Source organism: Tupaia chinensis, unplaced genomic scaffold (assembly GCF_000334495.1).
Source record: "Tupaia chinensis unplaced genomic scaffold, TupChi_1.0 Scaffold000170_1, whole genome shotgun sequence".
Taxonomy (NCBI): Eukaryota; Metazoa; Chordata; class Mammalia; order Scandentia; family Tupaiidae; genus Tupaia; species Tupaia belangeri.
Window position 1 is genome coordinate 51521 of NW_006159645.1, and position 20842 is coordinate 72362.

A 20842-nucleotide genomic window follows, 5' to 3' on the forward strand; every position below is an offset into this window, starting at 1 on the left:
TGTCTCTATGTCTCTGTCTGTCTGGCGAGCGCACGCGCCCTATAGCAAAAACCTCTCCAAAAAAAAAAAAAGTTCATGGTAAATGCACATCAGGAAAAAACTATGCATGAATTTAAACAATTTTTTTGCACCAAAATAAACTCATACTAACTTGTTATAACAAGTCTGAAAAAAAATCTAATCTGAGACACTAAGAAAGATAAGATGACAGGTGGAAGAGAAATCCCTATCAGAGCAATATGAATTCTGCTAAAAGTGAAGCAAGGACAAACATCAAATTTATGGTGACGCTTGGGTAAAAGAATGGTGAAATCACTAATGCTTTGAAAGCTGAACAAGTTTCCCAGGGAATTAACTACAGTTGGTCATCATTATTTCAAAGCTATAATATTTAAAGGTTACTTTTTTCCATTCAATATTAAAAAATAAAAAAAGCCCCCAAATAAAAAGACTTCTCATCCCCTCTCAACTAGCCAAATGCAAAAGGTCCATTTATTGCTCTTTGCTTTCTCTGATCATTCCAGTGCAACCAAGAACTTGCAAAAGATCTTTCTTAGACTGGCAGTTCCTCCTCCAAAACAGTTCATGATGCTCCCTAAGCTGTTTAAGATCCCAAATAAATGAACTGTCTGCAGGAGATCCAAGAAAGGCAGGTGGCTAGCTCACTGTCATTCCCCTGAATTATGCAGGGAAAAGTTCAAATCCTAGCTTGACTGTCCCTTTCTCAAAAGACTTCAGTCATTTTCTCTGCCACGTTTAGCTGTATGCAGTTAAGGAAACAAACTACATTTAGTGCTGGTTTTAGAAAAGCATACTTAGGACAGCGTGGCTGCTGCTGCTTTCTGCCTGCACACCAAGCTTTGTCCATCCTCCTCCTCTTTGGAAGCATCCCTTTTCCCTTTAGGGAATGTGTGTACTGGACATGCTGCCAAATATACTGTCTACCACCACCATGCCCCCTCCTTGCCACAGTCACCACATACTCACCCCAAGGGCAGGTAGGTAGCTGACCAGACTATTCCGTCCCTCCCCACCCCACTGCTCCCAGAGGTACCAGACACTGTGATATGGTGCAAAGACAGATCTGGGCTATCGAATCTCAGGTATGACTATTTGAAGCCTTAAGCAAGTTTCTCAGATGAATCTTCTGTCTTGTCATTCATCAATTAGTGAGTAATGTGACCTCATTTATAGGGTAGCTAGTTTGTGGACGAGGATTCCATGAAATTATGGATAAAGCATGGCAGACCACATCCTGAAGGCTTACAAATGTCCAATCACTGCTAGTTGCTCTTAGCATGTCCTTGTACTTTGTGACATGCCTATGAGGTTAAGAGTTCTCATTCAGAGTGCACAGAACCAGTAACAGGCCCACAGCTAGTGAGGACCAAACTGAAATCCCACTCAGGTTTGTCTAGTTTGTCTGGCTGGTGCACCTTCTCCTCATCACACCAGACTGCCTCCAGTGGGTGACGATTCTCCAGGACAGTCAAGCTTTGAGGGTGGGGGATGCTCCTTCACTTTGGTTTCTCTAGACTTAACTAGTAGCTGATTCCTGTTTGTAACCAGGACATTCTTGGAAAAGTCCCTAAGGAGAATGTGGCCTGAAGGCTCCATATAACAAGCCCACATCAGGGATAAGGTGTAAATTTTGGTACAGGACTGTGATTTAAGGCACAGAGGGTGCCTATGGTGGATGCCAAGGCTACCAGGGATGCCACCATGTCCTGCTCCCCCTGCAGGTTCTCAGCTTTTAAGTTAGTGAGGATACAGAGTAAACACCATCTCTGGGACAGAGGTGGTCCTCACAGCTTGGGCGTTCCATAGCTTCTTCCTCCCAACCTCTATTTTAGGAGTTCAGAGTACAGCATCCAGAAGGTGGTCTTATGAAACAGATAGAGAGTTTCTGTAATAAAGCTCTTCATGTGACTCACTATTTCCAGGTCTTCCCACCCTGAATTTATTTTACAAGGAGTCTCAAAAAGTTCATGGTATGGGAACCAGCAGTTAGCGTAATGGCTATGTCGCTGGACTCCCATGTAGTCGACTGCAGTTCGCGTCCCAGACCCGGTGGCTTAAAACTCATGCCGGGCACGTGTGCATGTGTGCCCAAGATCCTGGGAGGAGAATGGAGGAAAAGGGATTGCGGCGTGACCATCCCCTCTGGGGGGTGATTTCTAGCTTTCTGTCTCTATGTCTCTGTCTGTCTGGCGAGCGCACGCGCCCTATAGCAAAAACCTCTCCAAAAAAAAAAAAAGTTCATGGTAAATGCACATCAGGAAAAAACTATGCATGAATTTAAACAATTTTTTTGCACCAAAATAAACTCATACTAACTTGTTATAACAAGTCTGAAAAAAAATCTAATCTGAGACACTAAGAAAGATAAGATGACAGGTGGAAGAGAAATCCCTATCAGAGCAATATGAATTCTGCTAAAATTGAAGCAAGGACAAACATCAAATTTATGGTGACGCTTGGGTAAAAGAATGGTGAAATCACTAATGCTTTGAAAAAAAAAGAAGTTTACATGTACAATGCCCCAGAGAAATCAACATTTTACAAATATTGGGTTGTTGGAAAAGTCACAATGCATTTTCGTACAGCAAAATATGAAAACGTATGTCATGGATTTTCTGATGACCCAACAGATAACTTGTTTTAAGATGGAATGAGATAATGTTGAAGATGACACCTCCAGTGGCAGGCAGACTAATTACTGACGAAAAAACTAATCTTGTCTTTGTCGTTACAAGGATCAAGGATTAAGAGCAGCAACACGGCCAACACTGTAGACATCTCAACAGTCTCAGTTTACACAATTGTGACAGAAGAACTAAAAGGTTCCAGGCTCTGGCTCAGAGGCCTCTCTGAACACATCAGACACACTTAAGCCCATGACCTGGGGCTGGCTGAGGCTTGGGTTGGATCACAGCATGAAGACCCTTCTGGGGTCACTGTCTCTCTGTGCCTCCCCTCTCTGTCATTCTTGCTCTAGCAAGAAAAAAAAAAAAACTAAAAAAATTAAAGTTGAGCAAACTTTTTGCTCAGTGGGTGTTAAACTACTGTGCCCAGATCAGTTGCAGACAAGAGCAAAGCTTTCCATGGAAATTTTAAACATGTGGAATCAAGATCACAAAGCATTTCTTCAAAGAATTCTAACAACAGATGACACATGGCTTTACTAGTATGATCCTGAAGACAAAGCACAATCAAAGCCATGGAGAGGTGGAGGTGGGCCAGTCAAAGCAAAAGCAGACAGTTCTCAAGAGCTAGGGCCATGGAACAGATTTTTTAGGATGCTCAAGGTTATTTTACTTGTTGACTCTCCAGAGGTCCAAGGAACAACATTTGCTTATTATGAGAGTGTTTTGAGTGTTTCAGCTGAAGCTTAAGCAGAACAACACCCAAGAACGCTTTGCCAATGAGTCCTCTCCACCACAACAGCGCTCCTTCTCATTCCTCTGATCAAACGTGGGCAATTCTGACTGAGTTTCAATGGAAAATCATTAGGTAAACACCTCACAGTCCTGACTGGCTCCTTCTAACTTCTTTTTGTTTTCTAATTTTAAAAGAACACTCATTTCCCCCTGTGAGTATCCTTTAAAAAATACTTTATCGATATGGTTAAACTGCCTTGGAATTCTTCAGAGATGCACTAAGTGACTGATTCTTTAAGGATAGACTAAATGATCATATCATTGCATACAAAAGTGTCTGTTTTAGTCCATTTTTGCATTACTAGCAGAAGTATCTAAGGTTGAGTGGTCTGCAAAGAAAACACAAGTTTATCTGTACAACTTGTGATTCTGGTTGCTAGAAATTCCATAGGAGTAGGCCCACAGCATGTCTGACAGAAGCACAGGGATGGGGGTGTGTGCAGAAAGAGAAGCTTTGGACAGGTCTCTCTCTTTCGTAGTAACCAGATCTTTCAAGAACTAATCCCTTTGTGTGAGATCTAGAAGTCTCTGGATCTAACAAGATACCATTAATCTATTCATGAAGAGTGTTGCCTCTTCACAATGAACCAACCACCACCCACTCAGCCTCACCATCTTTCATCATCAAATTCCAAAATCGAAATTCTGGGGCCAGCAGGTTATGTGGAGGTTGAAGCAGCCGGAACCCACTGCGACATTCAAATCCTGGACCAGTGGCTTGAAAATCACACCAGATGTGTTTATGTATGTGCCTAAAATCTTAAAAGGAGAATGGAGGATAAGGGGTTGCAGTTAAGCCATCCACCCTGGGAGAGGAGATTTCTCACTTCCCTCTGTCTCTGCCTCTCTCTGGCAAGTGCACATGCCCTATGACAAACCCAAACAACAACAAACAAAACATAAAACTCTGGTGGACCAATCATAGCAATGTCTTGAACTTGACAGAGCTCATGTTGAGAAATAAAGTTTATATTTTTAATTTTTATCTTTTAATTCTACTTTTTCCATGAAATTTTAAGTCTCCTTTGATTGCTGTCATCTTAAATTTCCCAACAAATAACTTTGAAAATGTATTTATAATCCTTCGATCCTCCTTCTCCCTCCCCCCACACTACTTAAACAATGCTCCTGCATCCCTTAGCCTACCATCAAGACCCTACAATTCCTTTCCATTTTCTTTCCCAGTTCTCATTTTCCAAGCTCCAGACTACGCACTCTGCCCCATGCCCTTCCCTGTAGTTTTATCCACGGCTCTGTTCATTGTGTTCTCTCTGCTCATGTTGGCCAATGTCAACATGTGTTCTTCTGTTATAATAATCCCAAAAGTCTCCAGATAAAGCTGTATCTTTTCTTAACATTAAGTGAGCCTGGCCTCACCACCAACTAAACTCCAGTACCTCTTTAAAAGACCCAATATTGGGACCAGCAGTTAGCATAATGACTATGCCGCTGGACTCCCATGTAGTCGACCGCAGTTCATGTCCTGGACCTGGTGGCTTAAAAACTCACACCGGGCACGTGTGCGTGCGTGCCCAAGATCCCGAGAGGAGAATGGCGGAGAAGGGACTGTGGTGTGGCCATCCCCCAGGGGGGTGATTTCTCGCTTTCTGTCTCTCTGTCTCTCTCTGTCTGGCGACCACACGTGCCCTATAGCAAAAACCTCTCCAAAAAAAAAAAAAACCAAACCAAACAAAACAAAAAACAACAACACAAAAAAACCAATACTCTCTCATCTACAGGAGGTGGTCACCATGCGTGTGATTCAGAGCTAACACCAGATGGGAAATACATTCTTTCTTGGGTCTGCTTTAATTATGGTAGACATGTGTACAGGCTCCAATTTTAATGGTACCAGCATTATTCCAGTGGTGGGTATGATTGTGAAGTGGAAAAACATTGGCTGGAAGCCAAGAGGCCTAGAATCTTATCTTAGCTCAGGCATGAAACAGGTAGAAGACTTCAGGGAAGTTACTTAACCTCTGGGTCTCAGCGTCCTCATCTGGAAAATGAGATCTAAAATTTATTCCAGCTATAACATGCTACCTAGCTGAGATAATCCTACTTGTAATTATGGAATAAGCCTGAATTGATACTGATGTCGAAAACAAAACAAAACAAAATAATGATGGCTTGTACTAGAATCAGGAAAGTTTAACTAGTTAAAAATGATGCCAAACTCATCACAGCAGAAGTCACACAATAAGATTTAATCATTAAAATTAATCAATGACTCAGCCTATTCTTTCGATATAGACACGGACGATAAATATCTTAGTAAAAGATATTTTCAGTAAAATATAGAAAAAAAGGAAATGGTTTCATTTCCTTCTACAGGACATTTAACTTAATGAAGTTTATGCTAGAAAAAATATTCTTAGAAAATTTATCAGTGTGGTTATTATTCTGATGATAATTTTTTTTTTGGAGAGGTTTTTTCACTATAGGGCGCGTGCACTCGCCAGACAGATAGAGAGAGACATAGAGAAAGAAAGCGAGAAATCACCCCCCGGGGGGATGGTCACGCCACAATCCCTTCTCCTCCATTCTCCTCTTGGGATCTTGGGCACACACGCACACGCGCCCGGCATGAGTTTTAAGCCACTGGGTTCGGGACGCGAACCGCGGTCGACTACGTGGGAATCCAGCGACATAGCCATTACGCTAACTGCTGGTTCCCTCTGATGATAATTTTTAAATTTCTAAATGTGAAGTCAAAATTTCTATGGGGCTAACATGCTGATTCAATGATGTAAAAACCAAATGCCCTGCCTTCCAAAAGCATCAACCCAGATCACGAACAGTAACTCTGACATTTGGAAAAGGGCACAGAAAGACCCCAAAAGGAGCAGCCGGGTGGCCCTGACAGCGACGATCATGAGTCATCAGCAGTCAAGGAGGATGAGGAATAGACTTCTGGGACCCAGAGGTAACGCGACTAAAGGCTCAGTCAACCTCGATGTCGATCGCCTCTCAGCCGGAGCAGGACATTCTGCACAGTGTCTGCTCTTTGTCTCTCTCTCTCCAAATCCATGGAGATAACGACAGGTACACTATGGGGTGGAAGTGCCCTCCAAAAAGTTCATGAAAAAACACTGTGAAAACACTGTGCATGAATTTCAACATCGTTTTGCATTCAAATAAAATCGTACTTGAATTCCACTTTTCCAGAAAATTTGTAAAGTCCTTATGTAACAAATATATGTAACTATGGAGAGCTATGACACTTGTCACTGTATTGCTTAACTAATTGAGCCCTTCTGGGCATTAATGAAACAAATATATTTCAATTTTTAAAATATTTATTTATTTATTATTGAGTTTGCTATAGGGCACGTGAGCTCCCTGGAGAGAGATAGAAAGTGAGAAAGTAAACCACCAGTTCTAAGACTTGAACCATAGCCAGCCATGTGGGAGTCCAGTGCCCCAACCACCACACCACCTGCTGGTCCAATATTTCTAATATTTTTTTTTTTGAGAGGTTTTTGCTACAGGGCACGTGCGCTCGCCGGACAGACAGAGAGACAGAGAGACAGAAAGCGAGAAGTCACCCCCCCAGGAGGGATGGCCACGCCGCAATCCCTTCTCCTCCATTCTCCTCTTGGGATCTTGGGCACACATGCACACGCGCCCAGCATGAGTTTAAGCCACTGGGTCTAGGACTCGAACCACGGTCGACTACGTGGGAGTCCAGCGACATAGCCATTACGCTAATTGTTGGTCCCAATATTTCTAATTTTTGCTAGAAGATATCTGAGAGAGAAAATTCAGACAAACCACAGCTCAGAAAGTAGGCTATCCCTGATAACCTAACAAGGCAGCATCCGATTCTTAGAGTCGTAGGGAACTGAGAACTCACCACCCTCAGCCCAGAGTCAGCAAGGAGCAACACATGGCATTCATGCTTCATCTGCTCCCTGTGGCTGGCTGGAGCTGCATTTGGCTTCATGGGCATTGCTTGGTGTGAAAACACGGGGAAAACTGCTCCCTCTCTCGGTATCCTGTTCCTCCCCTGGGAGAGCTGTCATCCCTTTAAGTGGACATTTTTGGTAACCATCGGGAGACAAATCTACTCTGGTTTCAATTTTTTAAATTAAAAGCTGTGGCGTTTGGCAGAGAGCGGGGTTTCTTTTTTGGCATTCACATACACATGCTTCTGTTTTGTGTGTCTAATGCTGAAAAGCAAGTCCATGGCTAAGGTCCGTTTTCTTCATTATCAGACGCTTGACGTTTGGACAGTGTTCCCAGATCTGACCGCACAGAGAATGCCTTTGTTCACACAAGAGTTCCTTTCCCTCCTACATGCCCCTCGTCCATGCACCACCCCAGTCCCGCACTGAGGCTCCACAGGGAAGGATCTCTGCCAACATTCGAAAATCACCTACGGAAAATGCAGGTCCCTTGCTGCATGGTAAAACGCTCCCTATCACAAACATATGTGCGCCATGCTTCTTTTGTTACCCGTTTTTTGGCAGCCAGAGAAGTGCATTTCATCATTTCATCTCCAAATGTGTTTTACATTCACGAGAAGAGTCAGCGGACTTAGTGCGATACTCGCCACCAATTTCTGACTGGCGGCCAAGTCCTTTTCCCACCTCTGTGGCACATGCTGCCCTGAAGCAGCAATCTGGCCTCCCAAGCCGAATGTCTTACGCAAAATGCCAGGCAGGACACATGTGCAATGCAGACGCTGGAGCCTTTCCCGAGGCCGGTCCAGGGATGTCAAATAACAGGTGGTGGAGGCATCCAACAGAGAATTTTGAGTTGACCAGAGTGTGCCTGGTGAGAAGCTCATCACAAAGTCATGAGGCAGACAGGGGGAGATGACATGTCCAACGCTCCCTGGCAGCCTAACTTTCAAATTTGCCCTTCTTGGCCCAAACATTAATATTCCAACTTTCCCCAGGGGTTGATTTTCAATGCAACATTTCTCCTGACCTTGATGTTTACTATGAATAATTTCCCTTCTCTAATATGTAATCTTGTGAGTGATCCAGGATAATAATAATAATAATAATAATAAATCATAATAGGAAAACGTGCTATGAGCCACCTACTGTCCTAAGTGTGTTAGCTATTTTAATACTCTCAATGGTTCTATGAGGATAGCCCAGACTTGGTGGTTCACACAATAGGAATTGATTTTGCTCAGGCTGCGACTTGTGGGAACTCACAAAGGGTATGCCAAGGTCAAGGTGCTAGCCAACATGGTTTCTTATTAGGGTACTCTTCTTGGCTTGAGGACAACAGTTTTCCTGCTGGGTTCTCACATGGCACAGAGAGCAAGCAAACACATTTTCTGGTATCTGTTCTTACGTGGATACTTATCAAATGAGGGTCTTACCTTTTGACTTTATTTAACCTTAATTACTACCTTAATGGCCCCATCTTCATATACAAACACACTGTTGTAGGGCTTCAACATAGGAATTGGACGAGGGAGCAAAATTCAGTTCATAGCAAGTAGTTATTGCTGAAATTTTAGAAGTCATAGATGAGGCCCAGATGTGGTGGCTCAGGGGGCTAAAACACTGTGTCCCATAGGTTGGGGCCACATAAGAGGCTGGGGTTTGACTCCTGGTCCAACCTAAAAACTGAATGTGGTGGCATGCACCTGTCATTCCAGCTGGGATGCTGAAGCAGGACAATCACAACATAGCAAGATTGTCTTTGCGGGAAAAAAAGAAAAGAATCTTTAAAAGAAATCACAAGGCCAGACAGCGGGGAAGCAGTAAAATGTGATTCTCTGCAAGGCAGAGCCACATGGATGGTTACTGGTTCATAATCTCTACACCTCCCTGAGCACATGGAGCACATGTGTGTCCATGAGCCGGGCCAGCTAAAGCTGGGGTGTGGGGTAGATCCCAGCATCCTGACCCTGTTGAGGTGCTAAATCTTTGTCTCTCTACATGTATCTTTCTCACTTATGGAATAAAAAAACAAACTTTGAAAACAAAACTACAATTTTTAGAAAACAACAACAAAAAAGAAAACCTTAAAGAAGTCAGGAAGGATAAATAAACAACAACAACAACAACAAAAAAAACCCCACAAAAAGTAATCAATCATCTTTAAAGGAGCAGCAATCTAATTAACAGCTGACCTCTCACCAGAAGTGAGACGAGTGAGACAAGTCAGAGGAAAACAGAGTGAATTCTTTTATGTACTGAAACACGTTCACTGCCAAGCTAAAATGATATTTCATGGAAACTGTCCTGCACAATTGGAGACAACACAAACAAATTTGCAGATAACAAAAATACTGAAACTGTGGTCAATATTACTTCACAAAAATCAACACTACAGGGATTTATTTAGGTAAAGAAAAAGAATTCCAGTTAGAAGCATAAAAATGCAAGAAAGATTGAAGAGCAACTGAAAGAGTAAATATGCAGGCCATTCTAAGGGATTCCTGGCTATACAAAATGCTATAAATAGGGCCAGTAGGTGACATGGAGATTAAGGCACTGGATCCGCATGGCCGAGTACACTGGTCAACTCCCAGACCTGGTGGCTTGAAAATGACACCAGGCATGTGTGTGTGTGTGTGTGTGTGTGTGTGTGTGCATGCAATAACTCCTAAGAGGTGAATGGAAGGGGGGGATTGTGAGTGGCGATCCCCCCTACGGGTGATTTCTCACTTTCTCTCTTTCTCTCAAAACAAATCATAAAAATGCTTTAAATAATGTCTGTGTTAAACTGTATTGTTGTTTTAATGGTAACAAAGAAGCAGGAGAGTAGATAAAGAAATTAAAGTATTCCAAGATTCTTGCATTTGCCTGGAAAGTGGCAAAATTCTAATATATATTATAATTAAGTAAGTCTAGGATTGATGTTGTATTATCTAGAATAATTGCTAAATAAGATTAAAAGAATGTATAGAAAACAAGATTATGAATGAGAAAAATAAAATTAGATATAATATTTGAATAACACAGAAGAATGCAATAAAAAGGAATATAAAACAAGTGGGACACGTAGAAAAGAAATAGTAAAACAATAGCTTTAAACACAAATATACTACTAATTGCATTAAATGTAAATGAACTATTCCAATTTAAAAAAAATTATCTGGGATGGGACTATTAAGCAAATAATCCCACTATATACTGCTTAATAGAAAACCTCTTAATATAAGAATACAGAAAGATTGAAAGCAGAGTACTGAAAAAATATATCCTATGAAATATGAATCAAAAGAAAACTGCCTTAATTATACTATTATTAACAAATTAGATTTTAGAGCAAGAATTATTACTACAGATGGAAAAGGACATTTTAGAAGAACAAAAGATTTAACTTTAGGAACATGTTACATTTCTATTGTTATATGCAGTTAACAACACAAAAGAAATACAAATATTGGGTTGTTTGGGAAAGTTGTGACGCATTTTTGCATAGAAAAATACGTCAGGACCTTCCTGACAGACTAATACATAGAAAAGTTGTCAATTATAGTCAAAGATTTTAACTGACTGTAAACTGATGGAACAAATAGAAAAAAAGAAAAAAAAACAATAGAAAAAAAAAAGAGAGCAAGAAAAGGAAAAATTGAAAAAATTTGAAAAATAAAATTGGGGGCTGGCAGGTGGTGTGGTGGGTAGCGGTCCTGGACTCCTACATGGCTAACAGCGGTTCAAGTCCTGGACTTGGTGGCTGGCTCTTTCTCATTTTATCTCTCTCTCTCTCTCTCTCGTTCTGTCACTCTCTGGTCAAATAAATAGTTAAATAAAAAAAAATTCTTTAAAAAAAATTGTTAAACTTGTCCTGACGTATAAAGCACTTCAACCAACAACTGCAGAATACACATTCTTTATCAGTGTACAAGAAACATTAGCCAAAAATAACCATTTTAGGGTCATAAAGCAAGTTTCAAATCATTGAAATCATAAAGAATATGCTTTCTCACTTCAAAGGAACAACAAAATATATGTTTTTTGCTAGAAATAAATGCAAGTATAGAAGACTCAAACTGTTTGGAAACTGAGCAAAATACTTTTAAATAACCCATTGGTCAACTGGAAAAAAAAAACCACTATGGAAAAATATAAATAATTTTTAACTAAATTATTAAAATGAAAAATTTTAGGGTGCACTTAAGGACCTACTTAGCAAATCATCACACTGCATACATATATTAGAAATAAAGACTGAAATTTATGATTTAGGTATGATCTTAGAGCTTTGTTGGGTTTTTTTTTTTGAGGGATTTTTGCTATGTGGTTCATGTGTTCACCAGAGAGCCAGAAACATCATCCCCCAGGGAGGACGGCCATGCCGCAATCCCTTCTCCTCCATACTCTTTTCAGGATTGTGGGCATCACGCACACGTGTCTGGCCCGAGTTTCAAGTCACTGGGTCCAAGACTTCAACCAAATATTCAAAGGAGTCCCCTTTTATCTGTAGTTTCACTTCCTATGGTTTTAGTTACCTGTGGTAAATCATACTCTGAAAATAGGTGCGTGCAGTACAATAAGATATTTTTGGAGTGAAAAAGACCACTTTCATTACAGTATATTGTTATATTTGTTCTGTTGTATTATTGGTTATTGTTAAGCTATTATGCCTGATTTATGAATTAAACTTTATCACAGATATACGTGCACAGGATAAAACATAGTATAAATAGAATTCATGGTTTCAGGCCTGGGGGGTCTTAGAACACATAATTTACAGATAAGGGAGGACAACAGTACAATTTCAGATACTAGAGAAGGGACATGTCCCCAATCATTTTATAATCTCAAGACCAGCAAAGGACACTATAAGAAAGGAAAATTACAGGAATCACACCTGACCCCTAAAGTACAGGTTGCTCTAGAGGTGTCAGCTAGAGAGATTTTATTCTGGGGTTTGACATGATCATAGATTTGCTAGAAGAGATTATGGTGAATCTATCTCATGTAATTTGTCTAATTTCCCTTTCTTCTCTAGCAGACTGTAATTCTCTCACTACTCAACTCTTTGGGTTGAGTACTATCTTCCTAGTTGTCTCCTCATCTTGTGAACAACGCCTGAACTTCTGTCTGGTTTTACATTAGGCCCTGTGTACTTCCGCATGAACTCAGACCACTCGCCTCTGTGGGAAGCAAGGCTGCAGAAGACTCATGGTGGCTGTTGTATGACGTAGAGCCAGGTATTCAGCATTAATTTTCAATCCTACTATCCCATTCCCACAAGTGTTTTCATACCTGATAGAAATCATCCACTTGCCGTACATAACCAGCCACTTCAAGATCTGATTTAAAGATCTTCCAAACTTTTCTTTCCACCTTCCTGTATTTCTGGGACCCTTTCCAGTCCATGGCCATCAAGGAGCGCTCTGGGGGGGGCCCTGCCACAATAATATCCAGTTGGCCATTGTAGATCAACACCTGCAATAAAAAGGAGCCATCAACAGAAGCAGGATTCAGCAGCTGAATCTACTGAGGTATCAACAGCAAAGTAAACTAGAGAGAAAAGGGAAGGGGAGCTTCTCTGACAGCTTTTGACCTGACTCAGAGGCTAGCCTGGCAGATAGATGGGGCTCTGTCTTCCAGCAGACCATACACACCAACAATCTGAAAGAACCGCAAGCCTTGTATCCATCATTACATTCTTCAAGATTGACTGTTCATAGTAATCTGCAAAAAGGCCCCCTTCACTGCAAAAACATTTGTGCCATATTATATATTTTACTAAAACTACGAAATAGTATATCCTAGGATTTTCATGAAGTCTGCATTTCATTAACTCTGATTTCAGGCATTACAGTAGCTGGCAAGCTGGGCATTCTCTTGGGTGTTGCTAATCCATATTGCCCTCCCCCCCACCTTGATTTCTGAGGCAACTATAATATTTTGAGGCAGACAGATAGTCGCAGGTGCTTCAAATTCATTGCTCATTGGAGGCAGCTATGCCTGCCATGCCGCTTCCAAACCTTCCTTTTCTTAAAAATCCCTTCTCCACCATTCTCCTCCTGGGATTTTGGGCATGCATGCACACATGCTCAACATGAATTTCAAGCCAACCAAGCTGGGACTCAAGCCATGGTTGGTTTTCTTAAATACAACAGCCACTTGTCAACAGTGAGGAATGTCCTTTCTTCTCAGAATACTTTTTTTCCCCCCAAAACTGATGGTAATCATAGGAGAAATAATACTGAGGCAACTCTTCTCTTTTTTTTCCCAATACAATTTTCTTGAAAAATAATTCAGATAACCACCCAAAGCTAACAGAGTTGTGAAGCTATTAGAAACAATATACAATGGAACTACTCCTGAGAAAGACAATGGTCAATTCTTTGCCCAAAGACTTTAAAGATGTTGTGACTCTTTGTTCAATAACCCCCGTTTTAAAAATATATTCTATGAAAACAGGCCAAAAGAATTTTTTTTTTTAATTAGGGGGCCAGAAGGTGGCATGTTGGTTAAGGTGGACTCCCACATGGCTGACCACGGTTCGAGTCCCAGACCTGCTGGCTTGAAATTCATGTTGGGTGTGCATGCATGCGTGCCCCAAATCCCAGGAGAATTGAGGAGAAGGAATTGTGTTGTGGCCATTCTCTTGAGGGGTGATTTCTCACTGTCCCTCTCATTGTCTCTGTCTCTCTCTGATGAGTATATGTGCTCTATAGCAAAAAACATTAAAAAAAGTATGTAACTGTATTCACTGAGACAACTAAACAAACATAATCTAAAGTTTATTCTAAAGAATCTAATTGGTGAGTAGTTAAGTATGCAAAAACAGAAAACTTCCTTGGAATATTGTAAAGTTATTTAAAATGTTTGGTTGAACCACCATGTAATGGGAAAACACTTAACACATAATGTTAAGTCTGAAAACTGAAAGTCAAATATAACATATGTCACAATTATGACTCTATAAAATAGGTATATACATTTACATATTTGGAATAAAATTTAAAAACAAATGAATAGAAATAACTAATTTAGAGGCTTGAGATCTGAGCAATTTACCTTTTGCTTTCTCCTTTTCTTATGCTATTTTTTATGTAACTAACATAGTGTTAATCATCATAATGTATGGCCACTCTACTCCCAGCAAGGAAGTTTTCATCCACTCATGTTACCTTTGATCTATTTGGAGCCTTAGATTTGGCCTGAGTGGAGATCTTTGGTTGAATCTTCAATTGGATATAAAATGTTCCATCACACATGTTTCCGTCTCTGCCTTCATGATGCAGGCTTCTTAAAAGGCTTAAACATAATTAAAAAGCCCAGGACTTTTACACACTCCAAATCCTGAAGCAGCAGTGGGACAGGATTCAGAATAAGATGAAAGAGCCCTGGGCCTCTCCTCCAGGAACACGGGGCCTTTCATGTTACTCAGTCTACCCAAAGGAAAAAAATCCTGATACATTTAAAGCCTCTCAAAACAAAAACAAAAACAAACAAACAAAAAAATGCAACTACTGCAACAATATTTGCATTTATACAAAGAAATTGCTCAAAGACTTCAGCCTATGCTAAACCTCCTTCAGCTGTTTTGGCCAACAGTATGGAAACAATTATAAATGATTAGTACCAGCAAACACGGCTAACATATTTCACCATTCTAGAAGGCTTGATTACAGCTGATTAACAAAGATAATCATTTATAAAGAAATTCCTCTTTTCTAGAATCAATGAAAACTGCTGATTAATTAGTAAATACACAATGTACTTATTATTATTTTTCCTCCCATGGCTACTTCATGCAGTTTACATTCTGGGTCACTCATAGCTACTTTTAGTGACTATCATCTCTCCATACTGATATCAATGTGAATTTTTCCATCCTTAGGGACAACAACAAAATCCCTAGGTTACAGCAAAAACAGGCTTACATGTCCAGCATAAAAGTACATGTTTGTTGAATTAAAGTGAAATAAATCCCACCCCTGAGTTATTTCCATTATTATCAAGACTCATTACAAAATAAGAACTCTTTGGAACAAAGCAGTGAAGAGCTGATCTACATAGTTTTGCTCAGGTGATGTGTAGAAGGCTTACTTTTTGCCATAGGGCGGGCGCCACCACACCCCTAGAAGGCTTACTTTTTGGAGCAAATGGAAATCTTTCCTTGCAGAACAAAGATAATATTTTTAACTTATAAAGGACACTATGTCAAATGCAATGACAACAACAAAAAGAAATCAGATTAATGACCAAGAGAAGTGATTTCAGAGCTAGCATTTAGGGTGACTGGCACCAAATATAAGAATTCCAGAGTTTTTCTTTTTATCTAAATGTCACATTTACTCTGCTTGGCCCCCACAGGAAGATCCCAGTTGGGTGACCATAGGCTAGATGAATGTGTCAGATATCCCAGGATCCAGGGACTGTGAGCAGGAGAAGCTAGGTGGCCATAGTATAAGGGTTGCCCTGGAACCAGGGAGCTATGTTGCTATCCACAACCTGACAGAGAAGATCAAGGACAGGACCTTTGGCCCAACATGTTGGCCAATCATGGATGTCCTCCCATTCATCCCCCTTCTCTCTGGATAGATTGACCAGCTGTCCTAGTTTGCTCTGGACTGAGGGGCATTGCAGTGCAGGGCTTCCAGGGCTAAACATAGGGCAGTCTAGGGCAAACCTACCCCTGAGGCTTGCTGGTATTTTAAGCAACAAGGTCTAAAGACAGAAGGGAGGAGACAGGGATGAATGCAGCTTTCAGTCACACTTCCCTGTCAGCAGTGATTCAAACTGAACAGGGAACCAGGAACGAACTGGCTGTAGTTGGTTTATGCTGACAGAGCAGGCAGGGCCCTGGACACCGCGGGTCCTTGCTTTCCTTTATGGTCTGCTGTGAGGCCCCAGTTAAGGAGCAAAGGCATCCCTTTCAGAGATGTTTTAATTCACAGGGGGCTGGCCTTAAGGAGCAAAGGCATCCCTTTCAGAGATGTTTTAATTCACAGGGGGCTGGCCATTGAGCTCATGGACATGGATGGTTATGCAATGACATGGAAAAATGCTTATCCTGTAAAAAAAAAAAAATCAATGAAAAATTGTGATTTTACTTATGTGTACACTATATCTACTATATTTTAAAAACATGCTTCAATCTTGGGAAAAGAACACGTGAAAACACTGGTAGTGAAGGGAGTTGAGGTATGGTTGATTTGTTTAGCTGAGCTGTTTCCTACATTTTGGTAAATATGGAGAGTGCTTCATAATGAAAAAAATAACAAAATGAACAATAGCACTAAGAGGTTGGCTCTTTTTGACAAAAGGTGGGTCTTTTGGGGGAATCATTTATGATTCTTTACATACTACAAACTCCCAATTTTTCCTGAGAAATAGGTAAAAAGCTTCACTTAGTTCATAGGCCATCTTCAAAAGCTCATTCTAGAACTCAAGCATTTACAAGTGATGGCATGAAGTGATTCAGATCATAGGTATCTTTTTCACTTTCACAAAAGGCAGAGGTGAAAAAAACTATGATGATGATTATTATTATTTACCACTTTTCAAAATACTTTCATGTACATATGGCTTTATTCTTTAAAAGGTAAGAATGAGAAGTATTAGACCATCTACCTCCACCTTACTATTAAAAAAAAAAATTGTGGGGACCAGCAGTTGGCGTAATGGCTATGTTGCTGGACTCCCATGTAGTGGACCGTGGTTCAAATCCCAGACCCGGTGGCTTAAACTCATGCTGGGCAAGTGTGGAAGCGTGCCAAGATCTCGAGAGGAGAATGAATGGAGGAGAAGGGATTGTGGCATTGCCACCCTCCCGGGGGGTGGGGGGTGGGTGGGAGGTGATTTCTCGCTTTTTGTCTGTCTCTCTCTTTCTAGCGAGCGCATTAAAAACAACAAAACTGATATTATGAGGTGCCAGACTGAGTCCTAGATCCCAGACTTCCACATTTCTACCTAGAATTTCATAAGAAAAAGGTAAATTCCTTCAAGCCAACAAGCATTTATTGACTCCCCACAGGTAAATATGTAGCACTAGCAAAAGCCTCTGGAGACTCAGAATTGGTAAAATGTGAGATGTAGTTTCTATCTCCAGTTCAGAAACTATCTTGGTCTGTTTTTTCCAACTCTAGTGACATCTCTCAGTCACTGCTCATGCTGGTTCCATGGGCAAGAGTGTGCACAAAGGGCATCCCTCAGGTGGCCAGAGATACTTTGCTTCTGTTGCAGGGTGTGACCTTCACTGAGCAGCTGTGGGATACCATCAGCTCCTTGAAAACAGGGACGCTGTTAGTGCTTGCTACATCTAAAGCGCTTGTGAGCTGCCTAGCACCCCACAGAGCATATTGATAATAGCAGGGTAAAGATTCCACTCTGAAGGGTTTGTGTCATGCTGCAGAGAAACTATAGGCTGTTTTCCTTGGTCTAGATCCATTTCCTTCCCCATGGTAACTACTTTGGGCCACTCTCAATGGATACAGCCCTGGTGGGATTATCAGTTACAGTGTCCTGCCCCCTCTGAGCAAGGGATGAGCACATGGTCTAATAAGTTAGTGCCATCAAATGCTCCTTCCCTAAAATGTGAATTGTGGGCACAGGGACACAGTGTCCCCATTTGTTTTGCAACCTAGATCTCCAGAATTTTCTCTGATCCCTATCTCTAAAATTTTTTTTTGTAGGACCAGCAGTTAGCGTAACGGCTATGTCGCTGGACTCCCATGTAGTCAACCACGGTTCAAGTCCCGGACCCAGCGGCTTAAACTCAAACTGGGCATGTGTGCATGTGTGCCCAAGATCCCAAAAGGAGAACGGAGGAGAAGGGATTGCAGCGTGGCCATCCCCCCTGTCCCGGGAGGTGATTTCTCACTTTTTGTCTCTCTGTCCCTCTGTCTTTCTGGCGAGCACACACGCCCTATAGCAAAAATCTCTCCAAAAAAAAAAAAGAAAAAAATGTTGTGTGTGTAAATTCTTTGACTTATCCTATCTTCCAGTCAGAGTTGACCAGAGTTGTTTCTGTTGCTAAAAACATGAAATACAAATTCATACCCTGTAGACCAGGGCCATACAGGCCAACATGCCAAAACCCCTAGATATGTGAGCTAATTACCAAGCCCTTCAGTTACCTTTTCTGGACAGGAAGATGGTAAGATCTATGCTGAATTGTAGTGAGACTGAATGAGATCATGCAGTTCTCAGAACAGTGCCAACACAGAACAGGACTGAGAAGAGTGTGCTCACTCAAGTTGATAATCTGACAATAATTTGAAAGACTGGACAAAGCGTTTCTTCTGGAATAGACCTTCAGACCATATGATGACCTTTTGTGTTAAATACTAAAGCCATTCACGCTTTCAGATAAGGACCATGGTAGGAGGACATCCAGCCAGGATAAACCCAAACTCTATATATTTAAATTCTTAATGTGAACAACATGACCTTAAACTCCTAATTTTAAACTATGGTAAAGAGTATAGCTTTTAAAAGAAAATTTTTGCATAGTACACCAGAATTCTCTTGTTTTTTTCTTATTATATTGCAGAAGCCATGCTAGCATTTAAAAATTCTGAGAAGGCAGGTATTCCTATACTATTTTAAACATTGGGAGACAGAGGTGCAGGAAGGTGAGCCTGTGCACCCCTCATCACCTAACAGGTGACAGAGATTCAGGTTCAGATCAGCCTGAATCCAAACTGTGTGCTTCTAAATCCTTGTTCACAGTGCCTTGCTGCCGGAGGTCCCTACCCACAGAAAAGAATACATTGATCAGTAGTTTATTCTATAGAGTTGACCCTTGAACATGCAGCTATTAGGCGTGCCAACCTCTGTGTAATTGAAAATCTGCATAGAACTCTTTAACTTCTCAAAATATTCCGGGACCACCCCCATACTCCAGTGCTTAAGAGACCTGGATCCAACATAGCCAGCTGCAGTTCAAATCCCAGCCCCGTGACGTGAAAAACATGGTGTGTGTGTGTGTGTGTGTGTGTGTGTGTGTGTGCCTAAACACAGTGAAAAACAGACGAGAACCGGCAGAAATCCTGTTACTGAGGTACACAATTGACTGGAGAGAGAAACTGTTCACACAAAGAAGAGGAGCACATGGGGTTCCAAGTGGAAGCTCTTCACACTCCAGCACATGCAATAGGAAGAGGAGGCGTATGGGAGCACAGTGTGTACACTGTAGTTAATTTTATGCAGTCATGATTTAATACTGCAACTTTGTTAAAATTTCTCTTTTTTAAAAAGAATTCTTTATTGAATTTTAGTTATTATTTTTGTTGATATTTCTTTAAAATTTGCTATGGGGCACATGTGCTCACCAGAGAGAGACAGAGAAAGAGACAGAGAGAGAAGGAAAGTGAGAAAGCAAGCCATCAGGTCAGGGACCTGAACTGCAGTCGGCCACGAGTGAGTCCAGTTCACCAACCACCACACTATCTACAGGTTCTTTATATTTTTCTTGACTGCGAAGTTTTTTGAAATTTCTAAAATACTTTTATTGACAAAAAAAATCTGTGTATCCTTGACCCATGCTGTTTAAACCCATGTTGTTCAAGGGTCAACAGTATTGCAATCCTATATGTAAGAGCAAATCTAAAGCACCTGTGAATTGCTTTATATTCATATATCTAACATAATGCGTGTAAAACACTCAGCATACCAAGCACGTACAAGGGAACCTTCAAAACCGTCATGGGAAATGTGTATTCTGAAAATCCTATGCATGGGTTTTCATTTTTTTTGCACAAAAATAAACTTGTACTTTAATTCCTTTTTCCCCCCAAATGTTTAAAGTCCCCTCATAGTAAATGTTATAGGATGTTAGCTACTACCATTATCTCCACATTTGAAGCAAGATAAAATACAGGATTTCCTCAACAATTTCCAAATGAAATGTTACCTGTGGATTAAAATGAAATTTAGGATGTCAGAGTTAGAATTCTAGTACAGTTGCACTGAGTCATCGATTTGACAAAACCAACAGCAGAAGCTTATCAAAGTAGCATGACAGTTGCAGGCAGAAGGCTTGAACTCCAGTCCTGGTTCAGATCTCAAGGCCTGTACTTACTGGACAATATTAGATACATCACGTCTTTGCTCTGAACCTTAATTTTCTCCTCTACAATGCAGAATATCAACACTGCACAGTAGTTGGTAAGGTCCAATAGGATACAAGATGTAAAATTTCCACTACATGAAAAGCAGGGTTTTATAAACATTTTTCTTAACTCTTTATCAAAGATAAATTGAAAAATAAGTTTCTATACTGAGTTATAAAGGCTTTATTTATTTATTTATTTATTTATTTATTTATTTATTTATTTATTTTGGAGAGGTTTTTGCTATAGGGCATGTGCGATTGCCAGTAAGACAGAGACAGAGAGACAGAAAGCGAGAAATCACTCCCTGGGGGGATGGCCATGCCACAATCCCTTCTCTTCCTTTCTCCTCTCGGGATCTTGGGCACGCACGCACACGTGCCCAGCGTGAGTTTTAAGCCAC

At 40.8% G+C, this 20842-nt stretch overlaps 1 protein-coding gene across 1 annotated transcript in view; it reads right to left on the reverse strand.

Moving 5' to 3' along the window:
- CPVL (carboxypeptidase vitellogenic like) overlaps window positions 1–20842 on the reverse strand; it is a 176692-nt gene that overhangs the window by 25562 nt on the left and 130288 nt on the right. The window contains exon 12 of the mRNA XM_027770932.1: window positions 12629–12811. Coding sequence (XP_027626733.1) covers window positions 12629–12811 — 183 coding nt within the window. The remainder of the gene's footprint in view (window positions 1–12628; window positions 12812–20842) is intronic.